The 17,705-nt window shown below is 51.7% G+C and overlaps 3 protein-coding genes across 6 annotated transcripts; 1 reads left to right on the forward strand and 2 right to left on the reverse strand.

Annotated features, from left to right (window-relative positions):
* Positions 1-82: 82 nt before the first annotated feature.
* On the forward strand, positions 83-8,578 carry HMBS (hydroxymethylbilane synthase). Of its 2 annotated transcripts, none has more exons than XM_054438473.2 (14): positions 83-289; positions 3,266-3,319; positions 3,646-3,718; positions 4,093-4,142; positions 4,228-4,283; positions 4,710-4,787; positions 5,017-5,094; positions 5,217-5,292; positions 6,435-6,548; positions 7,156-7,194; positions 7,435-7,554; positions 7,789-7,842; positions 7,966-8,052; positions 8,143-8,578. In XM_054438473.2, the coding sequence occupies exons 1-14, from the start codon at positions 257-259 to the stop codon at positions 8,314-8,316; spliced, it is 1,086 nt and encodes a 361-aa protein (XP_054294448.1). In that variant the 5' UTR covers positions 83-256; the 3' UTR covers positions 8,317-8,578. The 2 variants fall into 2 exon arrangements, with proteins under 2 accessions (XP_054294448.1, XP_063528264.1); XM_063672194.1 differs by having other exon boundaries at positions 94-289; positions 3,544-3,718.
* Positions 8,579-8,910: 332 nt separating this feature from the next.
* On the reverse strand, positions 8,911-11,134 carry LOC129007487 (histone H2AX). Its single transcript, XM_054438474.2, has one exon. It carries the CDS (start codon positions 10,405-10,407, stop codon positions 9,976-9,978), a length of 432 nt encoding a protein of 143 aa, XP_054294449.1. The 5' UTR covers positions 10,408-11,134; the 3' UTR covers positions 8,911-9,975.
* Positions 11,135-11,518: 384 nt separating this feature from the next.
* DPAGT1 (dolichyl-phosphate N-acetylglucosaminephosphotransferase 1) lies at positions 11,519-17,656 on the reverse strand. Of its 3 annotated transcripts, XM_054438467.2 has the most exons (9): positions 17,014-17,472; positions 16,538-16,658; positions 16,150-16,363; positions 15,782-15,928; positions 13,409-13,493; positions 12,862-13,050; positions 12,471-12,558; positions 12,149-12,304; positions 11,519-12,070 (listed from the first exon to the last, which is right to left on the reverse strand). In XM_054438467.2, the coding sequence occupies exons 1-9, from the start codon at positions 17,172-17,174 to the stop codon at positions 12,005-12,007; spliced, it is 1,227 nt and encodes a 408-aa protein (XP_054294442.2). In that variant the 5' UTR covers positions 17,175-17,472; the 3' UTR covers positions 11,519-12,004. The 3 variants fall into 3 exon arrangements, with proteins under 3 accessions (XP_054294442.2, XP_054294439.2, XP_054294445.1); XM_054438464.2 differs by having other exon boundaries at positions 11,519-12,304; positions 17,014-17,656; XM_054438470.2 differs by lacking the exon at positions 16,538-16,658 and having other exon boundaries at positions 11,519-12,304; positions 17,014-17,141.
* Positions 17,657-17,705: the final 49 nt, after the last annotated feature.

Genomic DNA, 17,705 nt, shown 5'->3' on the forward strand with positions numbered 1-17,705 from the left:
TCACAGCTGGGGAATGGGGAGGTCGAATGGGGAGGTCCACTCTGTCGCAAGGTTCCAATTCCCGCCCAGAGGGTGGGGCCTCCCCTTCGAGGGAGGGCGCCGGAAGTGACGCGAGGCTCTGCGGAGACCAGGAGTTAGACTGTAGGACGATCTCGGGCACCACGTGTTCCTGGTACTCGCCGGCCGGAGCCCCCGGCTTCCCGGGGCCGGGGGACCTTAGCGGCACCCACACACAGCCTACTTTCCAAGCGGAGCCATGTCTGGTAACGGCAATGCGGCTGCAACGGCGGTGAGTGCTGAGCCGGTGACTAGCACACTTTGGGCTTCTGGACGAGCCGTGCAGCGATTGGCCCCAGGTTGCCATCCTCAGTCGTCTATTGGTCAGAACGGCTATCTATTTTTTTTTTTTTTTTTTTTTTTTTTTGGTCCGAGTAGCTTTTAAAGGGCCAGTAGCTTGGTTGCCCTCCGGAAGGAATGGGGAAATGAGAGAGCGGTGATGCTGGGTTAAGAGTGGAAGGATTGTCTGGAACGGAACTCCGGTCCCTGCGGGCATCTGGGTGGGATTCCCATCAGGCCTGGGATGCACCGCTCTAGATTTAGTGACCCAGACCAAGAACGTTCGTCTACACAGACGGGGCCCTTTCATTCGAGGCTGGGCCGAGGCGGATGCAGATACGGCCCCTTTGGGAAGACACGTTCCACTTTTGACTCATAGGAGAGAGCATAAGCCAAGCCTTCGAACTGCACACAAACGTCTTAGAAGTGCGCCTTCTTTTTATGTTATAGTGGTCTCCCAGCCACAGCCAACGCTCGAAGTCCCCAGCTGAGACACACCTACTGAATTACTACCGTGGGTGGGAGGCCGCCGTGGGCCTTTCCATTACGAGCCTGCTTGCCGAGCCCTCGGCTTGTGCACAGACAAACTGCAGAGCTGGTAGAGCCACTGCCAGGCTGAGATAAGAAAGAGATGGGGAGCTGCTAATCTCCCCCTGTGCAGCCAGTTGGTGAGGGCTGGGATCTTTGCTCTTGCAGTCATTCCAGAGTCCTGGATTAGGAGTAGGAAGATCTGAATTGTAGCCCCAACTCTCTCTCGGTTATTAGCTCTGTGACCCTAGGCAAGTCACCTCATCCCTTGGTGCCACCCGTTGCTTCTGTAACATGGTCCCAAAGGTGCCTGTCTTGTCTACCTGATAGGATTTTTGAGAGGAAACCAATATGCAAAAGCAATAGCTTCAACATAGAAGTGCTCAGTGTTTTATTTTTTAATGAAACGGTTTGACTTGAATATGCTGTGCACATTCAATGAACTTAAGGAACTGTTTGAACCTAGTAGTTCTGGGACCTTAGAGTCCTTTCTGTGGACTCCCTGTGGCCCAGAATTTTGGTGGCCGTGTTTAATATCAAGCCTAGCCTAATTTGCAAAGGGTCTCCCAGGGTTAATTTATTGGAGTGATCACATGGAGTAGACCAGAGTCTGAGGGCAGCAAGCTGTCACCTGCTCCGGCAATAGAGGCCCCAGATGTCTGGGTGCAAAAGAACTCCATAGCACCCGGCCAACATGGTGTAACCCCATCTCTACTAAAAATGTAAAAATTAGGCCGGGCACAGTGGCTCATGCCTGTAATCCTATCACTTTGGGAGGCTGAGGCAGGTGGATTGCCTGAGCTCAGGAGTTCGAGACCAGCCTAGGGAACACGGTGAAACCCCGTTTCTACTAAAAATACAAAAAATTAGCCGACGTGGTGGTGTGCGCCTGTAGTCCCAGCTACTTGGGAGGCTGAGTCAGGAGAATCGCTTGAACCTGGAAGGTGGTGGTTGTAGTTAGCTGAGAACATGCCACTGCACTCCAGCCTGGGCAACAGAGGGACACTCTGTCTCAAAAAAAAAAAAAAAAAAAAGGAAGTCCATAGGATGAACATCCCAGATCAGGGAATGTTGACTGTCGACAGTATCAGTATCTACAGTGGCTGCTGTCTGATGTAGAAAGAAATGGGATCAGGCTAGGCGTGGTGGCTCATGCCTGTAATCCCAGCACTTTGGGAGGCTGGGGCAGGAGGATCACGAGTTCGAGACCAGCCTGGCCAACACAGTGAAACCCCGTCTCTACTAAAAATGCGAAAATTAGCTGGGCATGGTGGCACATGCCTGTAGTTCCAGCTTGAACCCAGGGGTGGAGGTTGCAGTGAGCCTAGATCACACCACTGCACTCCAGCCTGAGCAACACAGTGAGACTCTGTCTCAACAAAAAAAAAGAGAAATGGGACCTCCGTCTTAAACTGAAGAATTCAGTTCTACCTGCTTAGCAGTGAATACTTTTGTCCAAGGTACTCTGGCAGGAGGAAGAGGCGTGTCCTCTTGAGTTCTTGACTTGGGCTCTGGCCTGTCAATATTTCCGTGTTGGTGAAACCAGAGGCAGCACTCTAGGTGAACGAACTTTAGGCAGCGCAGCCTCCTAGTCTTATGGAACATCTGAGGCAGAAGAAACCTGAGTCCAACCTCTTTATTTTATAGATGAACAAACAGATCCTGATGGGACAGTGTACCCAAGGTCACCCAGCCAAAAGGCTGAGCAGGACTGTACATCAGATCTGTTTACCTCAGTCCTTAATGCATGCAGTCCAGCCAGATTAAGGGACCCTTAATTCTGTCAGCTTTCCCCACTGTGAGATCTTCATCCTCTTGAGTTCTTTTGTAGCCAGACATCTGGGCCTCTTGCTGGAGAAGGTGGCAGCTTGCTGCTCTTAGACTCTAGTCTACTCCATGTGGCATCTGGATGGCACTGAAATTTTCTCAAGTGCCTCGTCCATTGTAGATAATGAATCTATCCTCCAGTGACTCAGCACAGGTTCCCCAGTGTGGTCCTGGCTGCCCTGCCCCTGCCAGCTGCAGGCCCCACCCTTCCTGTGGCCAGGCTGATGGGCCTTATCTCTTTACCCACCTGGCTGTGCACAGCACTCCCACTGACAACTGCCTTGGTCAAGGTGGGCTTCAGGGCTCAGTGTCCTGGTTACTGCAGCGGCAGCAACAGCAGGTCCTACTATCGCCTCCCTCTAGTCTCTGCTTCTCTGGATCCCTGAGGAGGGCAGAAGGTACTGAGGAAGGTTAAAGGGACCAGCCTTGGAGTATGTCCCCACTCTGAGACTCAGCTGGCCACAGGCCAGGTTCTGAAGTTCCTTTCTTCCAAGCCAGTGATTCTGGTTCTTGGACAAGGTGCTGAGGAACACTAGAAACAGAGGGGACTGTGACCTGGGGACTTTTTCTGCAGGAAGAAAACAGCCCAAAGATGAGAGTGATTCGTGTGGGTACCCGCAAGAGCCAGGTGGGTACAGGAGCCGGGGTGGAGGAGGTTTGTCAGAACAGTTATGATGCTCATAGCATCACAAATTGGGGGACTCAGAGGGTTAGTTCCTAGTATGAAGGAGATGGGGTGGCTGGGCGTTAAGTTCCCCGGGGAATGGCAGATTACATTCTATGGCAAGATCGTCCCTAGGCTGGGAAAATTGTTGGAGTACAGAGGGCTCCCAAGCCCCTTCTCATTCTCAGATGGAAATTCCAGTCCCTTCAGGATCTGCCTAACCTATGAGAGTCTGAAGAGTCTGAGCAGTGGCTGGGAAGGGCAGGACTAATCCAAATCTCTACTCGCAGCTTGCTCGCATACAGACGGACAGTGTGGTGGCAACATTGAAAGCCTTGTACCCTGGCCTGCAGTTTGAAATCAGTGAGTTTTCTGGAAAGGAGTGGAAGCTAATGGGAAGCCCAGTACCCCAAGAGGGGAGAACACAACATTTCTGGCTTTGCCTATAGCTGAAGCCCGTCCTGCTGCCCCGAGATTCCCTCTGGGCTGCTCCCAGTTCCGAAGGTGCTTTCCTCTGAATACCTCCAGCTCTGACTACCTGGATTAGCCTGGCATTTAACATCTTGAGCTTTGGGTCTGTTTATGAGTGTTTCTGGTCTTCCTGCTCGATTGTATATACTCAGAGGGCAGGAATCAGGGATTATGTGCCTCTGTCCCCATCATGAATCGTAGCACAGTGCTAGGCTCAGTAAATGCTGATCAATAATGAGCACCTGATTGATCGACTCTCTCCTCAGTTGCTATGTCCACCACAGGGGACAAGATTCTTGATACCGCACTCTCTAAGGTAACAACATCTTCCTCCCCAGTTCTTGTCCCCACTCTTCTTTCCTTCCCTGAAGGGATTCACTCAGGCTCTTTCTGCCCGGCAGATTGGAGAGAAGAGCCTGTTTACCAAGGAGCTTGAACATGCCCTGGAGAAGAATGAGTAAGTAAAGATAGGAGAGTGTGGTGCCCTCCCAGTCTCTTGCTGGGACCCTAGTATGCTAGGTCTCTTGCTGGGACCCTAGTATGCTAGGTCTCTTGCTGGGACCCCGGGTGTCAGATAGGCTGCTGGGCTTAAACCCTCAGAGAGGCTGAAGGCGGCTCATAAGTGAGTTTTTTCAGGCTTTAGAAAAGGAGAGTGTCTGGTTCTGAGCCATCTGGCTGCCTGGACTGCAAGAATGGCCGGGGGAGGGAGGGTAGGAGGGAGAGTGAGAGGAGAGCAGTTTTCATGCTCCTGAGATCTTGGGAAGGCGTGCTTCCTGAACTGCCCTAGGCTCCACCACTGAAGTAGAGGCAGGAGTGGGTGGAGAAGGGGTGAAAACTGGCTGCTCATACCCTTTCTCTTTGCCCCCCTCTCCCATCTCTATAGAGTGGACCTGGTTGTTCATTCCTTGAAGGACCTGCCCACTGTGCTTCCTCCTGGCTTCACCATCGGAGCCATTTGCAAGTAAGAGTCTTGCAAGTAAGGGGCTTGGGCAGGGGTAGGCATCATGTGAACCTTTGCCTTTCCCTTTGGGACCTGACCCTCTGCTTCAGGGTTATGTCCTCTGCCCTGAGGAGTGTTGACTGGTGGCAGAAAACTCAAGAAATACCAGTGAGTTGGCAATCGAGAGAGAATAGAGGTGATCTGAACTTAAATCTCTTCCCTCATTCTATACCCTTCCCTCCTCCCCCAGGCGGGAAAACCCTCATGATGCTGTTGTCTTTCACCCAAAATTTGCTGGGAAGACCCTAGAAACCCTGCCAGAGAAGAGGTAAGTAGGGCCTGGATAGGCAGCTTGGTGGGATGTGCCCAGAAGATGCAGGGATGGGAGGAGGAGGAAAGGAACAGTGACCGCCTAGTGTTAAAATCTCATTGTAACTTCTCTCTGGGCAGTGTGGTGGGAACCAGCTCCCTGCGGAGAGCAGCCCAGCTGCAGAGAAAGTTCCCGCATCTGGAGTTCAGGAGTATTGTATCCTTTTAGAAGAGTGACGGATCCTTTTAGAAGAGTGACGGAGACAGCAGCCAAGGAAAAAGACAAGGTCTAGAGGGCTCTGGGAGTCCGGAGAGTGGAAGGGGCTTCCAACAAGCAGCCCGTGGGGTCAGTGGCCTGTCTTTCCATGCACTCATCCGTCCACTCATTTATAGTCTAATGTTTTCTTAGCCCCAGACAAGTGTTTGGAGTGCAAGGCATTGGGGATAATGGTGAGCAAGATAAACATTCCCCTGCATATGTAGAGTTTACTTCTTACTTAGGGATAATGCAGTTATACTGAACTGAACAGTCACTACTTCTGGAGGGATAGGGAGTACTTCCTTTTTTTTTTTTTTTTTTTTTGAGACAGAGTCTTGCTCTGTTGCCCAGGTTGGAGTGCAGTGGTGCAATCTGGGCTCACTGCAACCTCTGCCTCCTGAGTTCAAGCAATCTTCCTGCCTCAGCCTCCCAAGTAGTTGGGATTACAGGTGCCACCACACCTGGCTAATTTTTGTATTTTTCGTACAGACTGGGTTTCACCATGTTGGTCAGGCTGGTCTCAAACTCCTGACCTCAGGTGATCCACCAGCCTCAGCCTCCCAAAGGGCTGGGATTATAGGCTTGAGCCCCGCACCCGGTCAGTACTTCCATTTTTATATGCTACTATATTGTTTTGACTTTTACAATGAATATGTAGTACATTTCATAAAACTAAATTTAAAAATAGTATGTGCTAAGTGCTCCAATAAGTGAAGTTGGGAATTTTCTGGAAACTTCCAGTTGGAACATCTAAACACAGAAGTCTGGGGTGTCAGGGAAGGTGTCTCAGAGGTCTTGTAACCTTGGCAAGTTATTTAGCCTCCCTATGTCATTTTCCTTATCTGTAAAGTGGAGATGATAATACTACCTTCCTCATGGGGTTGTTGTGAAGATGAAATGAGCTGACATATGGAAAGTACTTTTAGAGCAGTGTCTGGCATGTAGTAAGTATGATGTAACAGTTAGCTGTTACCATTAAGCTGAGAGCTGGAAGATGACTGAAAGTCAGCCAGCTAGAGAGGGAAAGACAGACTCAGGCAGAGGGAACTGCATGAGGCCCCAGATTGCCCGACACTGTGGTCCTTAGCAACTCTCCACAGCGGGGAAACCTCAACACCCGGCTTCGGAAGCTGGACGAGCAGCAGGAGTTCAGTGCCATCATCCTGGCAACAGCTGGCCTGCAGCGCATGGGCTGGCACAACCGGGTGGGGCAGGTAGGGCCTGCCCCTAGCCTCTCCCCAGCTCATCTGCATCTCCTTTCTGCCTTACAGTCATCCCCAATTTAGGATTTTTAGACTTTATGATTGTGTGAAAGCGATATACGTTCAGTAGAAACTGTACTTAGTACCCATACAGCCATTCTGTTTTTGACTTTCAGTATAGTATTCATTACATGAGCTATTCAATACTTTATTGTAAAACAGGCTTGGTGTTAGATGATTTTGTCCAAGTATAATAGGCTAATCTTAAGTGTTCTGAGCAAATGTAAGGTAGGCTAAGTGTATTAAATGCATTTTCAGCTTATGTTTTCAACTTAACAATGGGTTTATCAGGATGTAACCCCATTGTTAAGTCAAGGACCATCTGTCTTCACTTGTTGACCACCCCACCTCTAACACCGTAGGCTGGGAAGATTGTGAATCAGAGGCCAGACTCTAGGCTTTCCTGGAGAAAATTTACAAAAAAAAAAAAAAAAAAGAGGCCAGACTCACACTTAGGCCTACCCAGGCTTTCTAGATGATAGGGAACCCCCATCTCACTGCCAGCTGTTTTTAGACATCCCCGTGTCCACCCTTTTGACTACCTGTTCCGCCTCCACAGATCCTGCACCCTGAGGAATGCATGTATGCTGTGGGCCAGGTATACTTGACCAGGGAAGCCACATGGTGACATATCCCTTCCCTTTGTTCTCAACCAAGAAGCTGGTCTCACAACCTTCTGCATTTGCTTCCCCAGAATAGCATTCTCAGGGAGGGGCAGGCCTTGGGATGCTACCGGTCCAAAAGGCCCCGGGGAGCAAGTAGACAGAGGTGGTCCTATGCTTTGCGCCATTGGTTGGGGAAAGATCAGGCCTGATGTCCTAGGCTGTTTTTCCATCAGGGGGCCTTGGGCGTGGAAGTCCGAGCCAAGGACCAGGACATCTTGGATCTGGTGGGTGTGCTGCACGATCCCGAGACTCTGCTTCGCTGCATCGCTGAAAGGGCCTTCCTGAGGCACCTGGTAGGGCCTGTGCTCCACCTGTGGAGGGCTGGGGACTTGGAGAGCTGGGAAAGGTGGTAGGGAAGATTTCTCACATGAATGCTCTGTATATAGTGCTCACTCATTCTTGTTGAATGTTGTGTATGGAGAGGACCAGGTCTGGGCCCACAGTTGCCTTTTCAGTGATGTCCTCAGGTCTGTGGTCACAGGGTGGTGGTAAGAGCCCTTGCAGCTCACAAGAACTTCTCGTTACAGGAAGGAGGCTGCAGTGTGCCAGTAGCCGTGCATACAGCTATGAAGGATGGGCAAGTAAGTGGGGGGAAATGGGTGGGAAGCCGGGGAATGGAGGACTGTGGCATTTCTTCCTGTGCATCCCAGGTTTCTAAGTAGTCCCCTCTCAGACTGTGCTGAGGCAACTGTTTTCTTCCCCAGCTGTACCTGACTGGAGGAGTCTGGAGTCTAGACGGCTCAGATAGCATACAAGAGACCATGCAGGCTACCATCCATGTCCCTGCCCAGGTACCAAAGCTGGAGGGCGAGGGGGTAATAAACAAGAGTGCATATAATCTCTTTTGTTCTCACCAAATCCTACCTCCTTCCCTCGTACAGCATGAAGATGGCCCTGAGGATGACCCACAGTTGGTAGGCATCACTGCTCGTAACATTCCACGAGGGCCCCAGTTGGCTGCCCAGAACTTGGGCATCAGCCTGGCCAACTTGCTGCTGAGCAAAGGAGCCAAAAACATCCTGGATGTTGCACGGCAGCTTAACGATGCCCATTAACTGGTTTGTGGGGCACAGATGCCTGGGTTGCTGCTGTCCAGTGCCTACATCCCGGGCCTCAGTGCCCCATTCTCACTGCTATCTGGGGAGTGATTACCCCAGGAGACTGAACTGCAGGGTTCAAGCCTTCCAGGGATTTGCCTCACCTTGGGGCCTTGACTGCCTTGCCTCCTCAGTATGTGGGGGCTTCATCTCTTTAGAGAAGTCCAAGCAACAGCCTTTGAATGTAACCAACTCTACGAATAAACCAGTTCTGAAGGTGTTTTGTGTGTGTGTGTGTGTGTGTGGTTGGCGGGAAGATATGAACAAACACAAAGCCCTTTCATCCTTACCTCAGAGGCTGGGACTTTTGCCCAAAGTTCTCCTGGTACATCCTTTCTGCTTCTGCCTCAATAGTTTTCATTTCACACAGAATAAATTGTCTCCCAGGAACACCAAGAAACAGAGCCATAATCTTAAATTCCTATGGTTTGCCCCTTCTTCAGTTAACAGTAGAGCCTATTTATATTGCATGGCCCCTCCCACCCCTACTATCAGGAAAGTATAGAAAGTCACTAATCCTACAACTCTTACAAAATGAAAACAAATGCTCCATTTAAAAAAACAACAATCCTTTAATAAAATTAGTCCATCTAAAACTCCCCAATGCCTAAGGTTCTAGTCGTGGAAGGGTTAGCTGCAAAATTCCAGTTCGGAAGCCAACGGAGGCTCAGTCCAGACAGGGATTAACCGACTTGTGCTGGTATCTAGGTGCTTGGATTGCCGAGTTGAGTTTGCTGGAAGGGAAATGGGGCGGCGTGGGGGGGCCTGACAGGCCTGGCTGTTGCTGTCCACATAGCCAGCCGTGAAGCCAAACTGCAGGCCTCTGCCCCCCGCTAAATGTCCTCCTAGGAGGCAGTCACTCGAGAGGAAGATGTGCCTGTTACCAAGTGCTTCGTCCCGGCCCCAGCGCAGACGTATGAATGAAGATGGAGGGAGAGCTGATGTGAAAGGCCTGGGTCCCGGCCGCAGAGGGGCCGCCAGACCGAAATCAGCGATCGTGTCTCTCCCACCAAAGCCTCCAGGCCAGCGGCCACGTCTGAAAGTCCTGGGCTAAGCACCACGCCGGGGGAGTACCAGACACCCCGGCTGCAGCTGCCGAGGGCCTCACTCACCTTCAGGGCCGCCGGCCTCTCGGCCTGGACTGCCCACCTCGGCCCTGCGTCAGAGCGGAAGGCCAAGTCTTCCAGAAGGTGCTGCTGCCTCCCCGCAGCCCCTTAGCGACTCGGGATGGGGCGGCTGAGTCACGAACGCCGAGGCGGGCAGGTGCGGCGCCGCCGGCCTCCCCGCGGCAGGCTCGGGTCTTCCGCGCCACGGCGGTCCCCGAAGAGTGCCCAAGCCGCATCCGGAAGGCCCGAGCCCTACCGGAGGGCGGACGGCGGACGAGGCAGGGCCCGAGGCCGACGCGGCAGGCGGTGCGGGACAGGAGCGGGGGCGGGCGGGGACTCGAGGCCGGGCGGCGAACGCGGGCGAGGGGAGGGGAAGGGAGCCGGGAGCCGCGGCCCGCTTGCCCCGCAGTCTGAAGTGGCTCAGCTCTTTCCATGAGGGCGGTGGTGGCCCTTAAAAGGGCCTTTGTGGTGGCATGGGGAGGCCTGGCGGCCGGCCGCGGCGCGGGCCCTCTTAGTACTCCTGGGAGGCCTGGGTGGCCTTCTTGCCGCCCGAGGGCGCCTTCGGCCCCACGGTGGCGCTGGTCTTCTTGGGCAGCAGCACGGCCTGGATGTTGGGCAGGACGCCTCCCTGGGCGATCGTCACGCCGCCCAGCAGCTTGTTGAGCTCCTCGTCGTTGCGGATGGCCAGCTGCAGGTGGCGGGGGATGATTCGCGTCTTCTTGTTGTCGCGGGCCGCATTGCCCGCCAGCTCCAGGATCTCAGCGGTGAGGTACTCCAGCACTGCCGCCAGGTACACTGGCGCGCCGGCGCCAACGCGCTCGGCGTAGTGGCCCTTCCGCAGCAGCCGGTGCACACGGCCCACTGGGAACTGGAGGCCCGCGCGCGACGAGCGCGACTTGGCCTTGGCGCGGGCCTTGCCGCCAGTCTTGCCGCGGCCCGACATGCTAGCGAGGTAGGCTGGTGAAGTACAAGCGATCAAACACTCGAACAAACGCCCGCCGCAGTGTAACTGCTGTCGCGCGCGCGCCGCGAGGCCGCCTTTATAAGCCCCCAGGACACACCTCCGCGCCCTCCTGATTGGCTCTTTTCTCCAATACCCGCTTCCGGTTGGTTGCGGTTAACCCTTGGGTGTCGCGGCTCGGCTGAGGGAGCCCGCCCGCTGATTGGCCGAATTTGAAAACCTTTTGCCCGGGGAGAAAAGGCGAGGAGGAGGGGTAGCACGCAGACTGCCAACTACTCGCTGATGTAGCCAATCCTTGTAAAGCGCGCGAGATTTAAACGCTACAGTCGGAAACCAGAACCGGAAGACTAAAGGGGCGGAGTCTGAGGCCACCTAGAGAGCGTCTGGGAAATCTGTGCTGGCGTAGGATTTTTAAAGGAAAGGGGTCAATATTATAGCTACTGCAGCCCTCCTTTCCAGGTCCAGTCACTCCCTACTCCCTTCTCCTACCTGACAAAGGGAGAATGGAAAAGGGAAGAAATTAGACTCCTTAAAAGTTTTCTTTTTTTTCTTTCTTTTTTTAATAGACCGGGTCTCACTCGCTCTGTCACCCAGGCTGGAGTGCAGTGATGTGATCTCAGCTCACTGCAGCCTGGAACTCCTGGGCTCAAGGGATCCTCCCTGCTAAACCTCCCTCGTAGCTGATACTACAAGTGCTCCTCCACACTTGGCTAATTATTTTATTTTTGTAGAGACGGAGTCTCGTTTTGTTGCCCAGGCTGTCTTGAATTCCTGGGCTCAGGCAATCCTCCTGCCTCAGCCTCCTAAAGTGCTGGGATTACAGGCATGAGCCACTGTACCCGGTGACTCTTTGAAAGTTTGATCCCATGCCAGGAAACAGGATAACTTCAATTTTGTGGCCCTCCATGCCACCTGAAGTATCAGGATTTAAATATTTATTCAATATGTTCTGTTTGGTCTCAGTTCTATTCACTTCTTGTTAGACGGGGTCTGATGGGGCAGAGAGGTAGGCATCCTGTTGGAGGAAGTACCCCCACCAACCCTCCCAATCTACCCAAAAATGCCCATATAGGAAATATACCTACAGAAACAATAAGAAAAAGACAACACTTTATTGTCTCCATTGAGAGCATGTGGCCCCCTGCTTAGTTCTTACTAATCAGAACACTTAATTTACAATCAAATGACATGTCACCATGAAGGCTGTGTCCCTAGCCCTGGCCCAAGCTCTATCCCAAAAACCCGTAGTTCCTTGAGAGTCAGGACTCTGAAATGTGAGTGTGGATAACTGCAAAAAAAGCTGCTGTATCCCACCCTATGAGGCTGCAAAGATGGGATGGAAAGGGAGAGAGTAGCAAGTTGCAGAAAGCCATAGGTAAAATCCAATTAGTAGTCAGCAGAGGGCAAGAAACGCCTAGGATGCCAATGATCACAGGGAAAAGAAAATGCTGAGAACAAAATCTGGAAGAGTATGAAGAGTGAGAGAGGCCTGGGCAAGGAGGCAGTCTGGGACCAGAGAGAGGTCAGCCTGAGTCAGGAATCCTAGAGACTGTGAGGTAAAGGACAATGATCAAGGGACTCAGACATCATAGAAGAGTCGAACGAGCTGATACCGAATGGAGAAGGTGATGGCACTGCCCAGGATCTGCAAGGAGAAATGGACTGGAGTAAGAATCACGCAGAAAGGGAGACAAGGAGGTATAAACTCGATCCCCATCCTCACCTGCAGCAGCAGCAGGAGCAATGTGAGGTTTCTCTCATGTATGGGCCCAAAGATTTTAAGTAGCAAGTTGATGAGGGTCATGTTGTTACATTCAGTGAATTCACCATCTTCAGTCTCACTCTGGTGTACTGTCACCAGCCGGAGGCTCTCTGCCACCTGGAGGGACCAGAGGTGAAGAGAACCTCAGCTAATACCTATGCTTTAGGAATGTGGATCTATTTAATGCTTTCAAGTTCCCCTTGGATCTGATGTACGCCTAGGTTCCCCATTCCTCAAGGTCAGGATGGCAGCCTAGGGCCTTACCTCCTTGTTACCCTGTTACCTTTAAAATAAAGGTGCCCAAGAAAGAGAGGCTCTTGGTCTTGAACTTGGAATAGCTCATCTCCAGTTTGCCTGTCTTGATATTGAGTCTGCGGGGGGAAGATAGCTTCATGTGACTGGGCCACTATTTGAACCCTCCTCCCTGTGGCTAATAGGAAGAGCATTGAATGTGGAGTCAACCTGAGATCTATTTCTGGCTCTGCTGCTTACTGTTATCAGAACCACTGTATCAGATTATGCAAATAAATGTGCTTTGTAAGTTATAAAGGGCTACTCACATGGAAATAGCCCTTCTTTGGGCCCACTCCCTTTGCGCAGCAAATGTATAGGCTGGCATTAGATATCCCAAGTGAAAAGGCTATGATGTCCATTTCAAGCCCCAAAGCAGCTACCTGGGTATGCGGTGGCGAGGGCAGGGGATGATATGCAGGAGCTGAGGCAGTGAGTAGAGGAAGTTGAACACCTGGGGCATGAAGAATAGTAGCATGGTCTTGCTGAAGTGTCCCAAGATGCCCACCACGGCAAAGGTCATGCCAGCAAAGTAACAGAAGGTATCTCCCACAAACACCCGTGATGGGTACCTGTGTGGGGGAGAGGATCCGAGCCAGTGGCAAGAGGCATTACCAATCCGTTCTCTCACATCACACCCTATGGGCACTGGACTAGCCCTGACCCTAGTTCTGACTCAGAGGAGACTCCAGTTGTGCAGCAACTCTGCAGGATCCAAGGCCCTGAACTCATCTGTTCCTGGGGCCTCCACGCACTCATCTCTAACTACTGCTGGGTAGACAGAAATTTCAGAATACGACCAACTGAAGACGCAGAAAACTCCATAGAGGTACGCACAGGTTTAGCTTCACCACCACAAGGTGGGTTATGATAAGGGCCATCTTTGCCATGTGTTCAGGTAGTTGTCCACTTATCCACAGGCCTACTTACCAGTTGTGGTAGAGCAATCCCAAAGTGGTGAAAAAAAAGGGTATCATGAAGTAGAGGGAAAAGACATGATCATCCCGACAATCACCTTTGGAAGCAAGGAAGAAAGAAGGGAAAGTTAATACCCACTTCCTCTGCATACATTGGTCCTATTTTTGTCTAAGTTCTGTTTACAGCTGTATCATCCACCTCACCCAAGTCACTTTTAAGAACTCAATACCCCTTTTATGTCACCCAAGGCAATTCCCAATATTCCACCTCTTTCATGCAGCCTTCCAAACTAGTTTCTATCTTAAATTTGGTTTAGCCCATTCTGATGTAAGTTTGGATACCAACTTTACTTCTTAGCTTTGTGACCTCGATCTTGATCATGACACATTTAACTTCTCTAAGCCTGTTTTCTCATCTGTAAAACAGGGCTGATTATAACATCTGCCACATAAAACCATTACAAGATTTAAATAAGATAGTGTTTAAAAAGTACTTAGCTTTAATAAACACTTGTTGACGTTCATCAGCCAAAGACCACCAGAAACACATCTATAGTTCAAAGCTAGGTTTAATTACTTGTTGTAAAAAGGGAGACTTCAGAAACCACACACCATTGGGAACCACGGAATGTCTCAGTAAGAGGGTGTTAGGAGGGGCTTGTAGTAGCGTTTGTTTTGGGTATTTTGGGAGAGGGTGAAAGAAAGTAGTTTTGCTCTGGACTGGGTGCTGTTAGAAAGCAGGAGTAATTCATGGCCGCGTGCGGTGACTCACGCCTGTAATCCCAGCACTTTGGGAGGCTGAAGCGGGCAGATCACCTGAGGTCAGGAGTTCGAGACCAGCCTGACCAACATGGAGAAACCCTGTCTCTACTGAAAATACAAAATTAGCTGGGTGTGGTGGCACATGCCTGTAATCCCAGCTACTAGGGAGGCTGAGGCAGGAGAATCGCTTGAACCTGGGAGGCGGAGGTTGCGGTGAGCCGAGATCGCACCATTGTACTCCAGCCTGGGCAAGAGCGAAACTCCGTCTCAAAAAAAAAAAAAAAAAGAAAGAGTAATTCTATGATCAAGCATTTTAATGTTTATTTAAGAAACGGTAGGAACTGGCTGGGCACAGTGGCTCAAGAGTGTAATCCCAGCACTTTGGGAGGCCTGGCAGATCACTTGAGCCCAGGAGTTCAAGGCCAGCCTAGGCAACATGGTGAAACCCTGTCTCTACAAAAAATACAAAAATTTGCCGAGTGTGGTGCGCATGCCTGTAGCCCCAGCTACTTGGGAGGCTGGGGCAGGAGGATCGTTTGAGTCAGAGGATGCAGTGAGGTAAGATCGCGCCACTGCTCTCCAGCCTGCATGACAGAGGGAGACCCTGTCTCAAAAAAAAAAAAAAAAAAAAAAAGAAGTGGTAGGAACTGAGTTGTTATTGGAGAGCAGCAGCAGTCGCTCGTGGTAGCGGAGAGAGGGGATCTTGGCCATGCTGTGGGTTGCTCAGTGCTCTTGTGGTTCTGCCTGTGCTCAGACATGATTATAGAGGGAGGGTCTAGTTTTGGTCTGTTATTGGAGAGCAGCAGCAGTCGCTCATGGTAGCGGAGAGAGGGGATCGTGGCCATGCTGTGGGTTGCTCAGTGCTCTCGTGGTTCTGCCTGTGCTCAGACATGATTATAGAGGGAGGGTCTAGTTTTGGTCTGTTATTGGAGAGCAGCAGCAGTCGCTCATGGTAGCGGAGAGAGGGGATCGTGGCCATGCTGTGGGTTGCTCAGTGCTCTCGTGGTTCTGCCTGTGCTCAGACATGATTATAGAGGGAGGGTCTAGTTTTGGTCTGTTATTGGAGAGCAGCAGCAGTCGCTCATGGTAGCGGAGAGAGGGGATCGTGGCCATGCTGTGGGTTGCTCAGTGCTCTCGTGGTTCTGCCTGTGCTCAGACATGATTATAGAGGGAGGGTCTAGTTTTGGTCTGTTATTGGAGAGCAGCAGCAGTCGCTCATGGTAGCGGAGAGAGGGGATCGTGGCCATGCTGTGGGTTGCTCAGTGCTCTCGTGGTTCTGCCTGTGCTCAGACATGATTATAGAGGGAGGGTCTAGTTTTGGTCTTGCCCCATCACGGTCACAGAATGACCCTGTGTGACGCTGGGGTTCTGTGAAACTGTTTATATTCAATGGGAGAAGATCATGGCCTAGCTATTAGTGCCAATCCAGCTATAAATGACAGGGCTGCTATTTTTCTTTCTCACTTTTAATAAATCTGCATGGTTATTTGCAAAGTAAGTAGCTTTCCTTATCTTCTGTAATTACTATGCATACGGCTTTTTTTCCCTGAATTTCCCAAAGTCATATATCAGGCCACATCTTTAACACTCAGACTTCTCTCTCCCCATCCCCAATCCCACCTACCTTCCAACTCTACCAGGTTGAAGACAATGATGGAAGCAGAAATGACTAGTGACTGGCCAGCCTCTAGGCCGTTAATTCCTGCTAGGATATTGATGGCATTGGTACAGAACACTGCCAGCAGCCCCATGTAGACATAGTACAGGATTCCTGCGGGGAGAGAAGGTAGGAAAAGAAGTAGTGCCACCTAGGGCAGGAGGATTTAAGAATTTTTAGAAAAGTGGTGAGGACAGAGGATAGGATGAAGGGCTACCAGAAAGGATCTGGGAAGACACAGAGACAGAAAAGGAACACTTGGAGGAGAATGTGGAGCACCAGGAAGGGTTCCCTGAAGTAGGTGCCACAGGGGCAGCAGTGGTAGGACTACCTACCCAAGTCCAGATGCAGGCCAAGTATCGGGCGGAAGGGCTTGGGCACCACAATGGTCGTGTTGCCAAAGTTGGTGAAATAGACCATGAGGAGAGGTAGTGAGGCAGCTGTGGGTAGCAGCAGCTTATGGCGCCAGCGCAGATTCAGTACATCATCCGCAAAGCCCAGGAAGATCATGCAGCAGATGGCAAGGAGGGCACCTATCAGGGCCACAAACTGGGGGAGGCTCGGGCAGGTCCATGACTCAAGCCTCCTCCCATTCCACATTTTAAGAATTCCTGTCTTTTCTGATCATTTCTTAGCCCCTCCCCACAAGCCCAAATAACCCCAATTCTCTCAGGTAACTCCCAGGTCCCAGCCACAGGCAATCACCCCCACGAACCCACTTACTTCATGGTGGGGGAATGCCTTACACTGCTCCTTCACAAAGCAGTTCAGGAAGGGGAAAGGGATGAAGCAGAAGAGGATGATAAGGAAAACAGCACCGCTGATCACTCCCTGGGATTCTGGGCTGCGGCCCAGCAGCAAGGGGGCGAGGGGGAAGAGGAAAGGGGCGTGGTCACTCACTAGTGCAGGTGTTACAATAACCCAAAGTGGTCTTCTTATTCCCGGTTTTTTATTTTGGTAAGTGGTGAGGGGGGCGGAGGGAGGAAAGCACCACTGCCAGAGTCCCAGATATACCCAAGGGTCCCTACCCATCCTTTCCCCAATGCGAGTAAGTTCTGCTCATCACCTCTCCGAGTTCCAGGCTGCCTGGGTTAGTTCTGGGTCTTCACGTGTGGTCAAGCACCCCGGTCCCCGCCCCTGCCCTAGCCACTCCTTCCTTAGCCCTTGCCCCCTGCCCGGACCCGTGTGCCGCTGCTCACATCTGCTGTCGACTGGTTTTGTTGAGGTCCTGACCACAGAGGCGCGCAGCAATGAAGTGGCCCCGGAAGGCCGGGATAAGGGTGACTGTGGCCACAAATCCCAGCAGCGAGACGATGAAATTGATCAGCAGCGGCATGGGCAATTCCGAGAAGGCCCACATGGTGACCGGTCAGGGGCCCGGCTCCGCCGCCTCTTCAGGTAACGGGCAAGCTGAGCAGCAGTCCTGAGGCCTCAGCAGTACGGAGTGGCCGCTCCCCACAGGCAGGCTCTTCCCACACCAATCTGAGCAAAACCCAACAACTCTGACTTGAGCCGCCCTCGGGACACCGGAGAACCTCTCTAAGGCAACCTAGGTTCTGCCCCGCTGCACCCGCCTACCTACTGTTTCCGCCCGGATCTTGTTCGCTGAACAACTATCACCGCGGAAGGCAGCGGCCGCCATTTTTAATATGGGCATTAGAGGGTGGGGGTGGAAGTGGAAGAGAAGTGTGATTCCAAATTTCATCCTATGTTCGAGAGTAGAATCACCTAGAGAGTACTGGAAACGCAATTAAAGAACGGCAGCCAAGAACGGATACTTCCCTAACATTATGTTAAAGATGTACTACCCAGAGCGGAAATGCCAATTGCCCGGTTCCAAGATGAATGCCTCCTTGTACCACGTGTCTGACACTGCTCACATTCCGGTTCC

This window comes from Pongo pygmaeus, chromosome 9 (assembly GCF_028885625.2).
Source record: "Pongo pygmaeus isolate AG05252 chromosome 9, NHGRI_mPonPyg2-v2.0_pri, whole genome shotgun sequence".
Taxonomy (NCBI): Eukaryota; Metazoa; Chordata; class Mammalia; order Primates; family Hominidae; genus Pongo; species Pongo pygmaeus.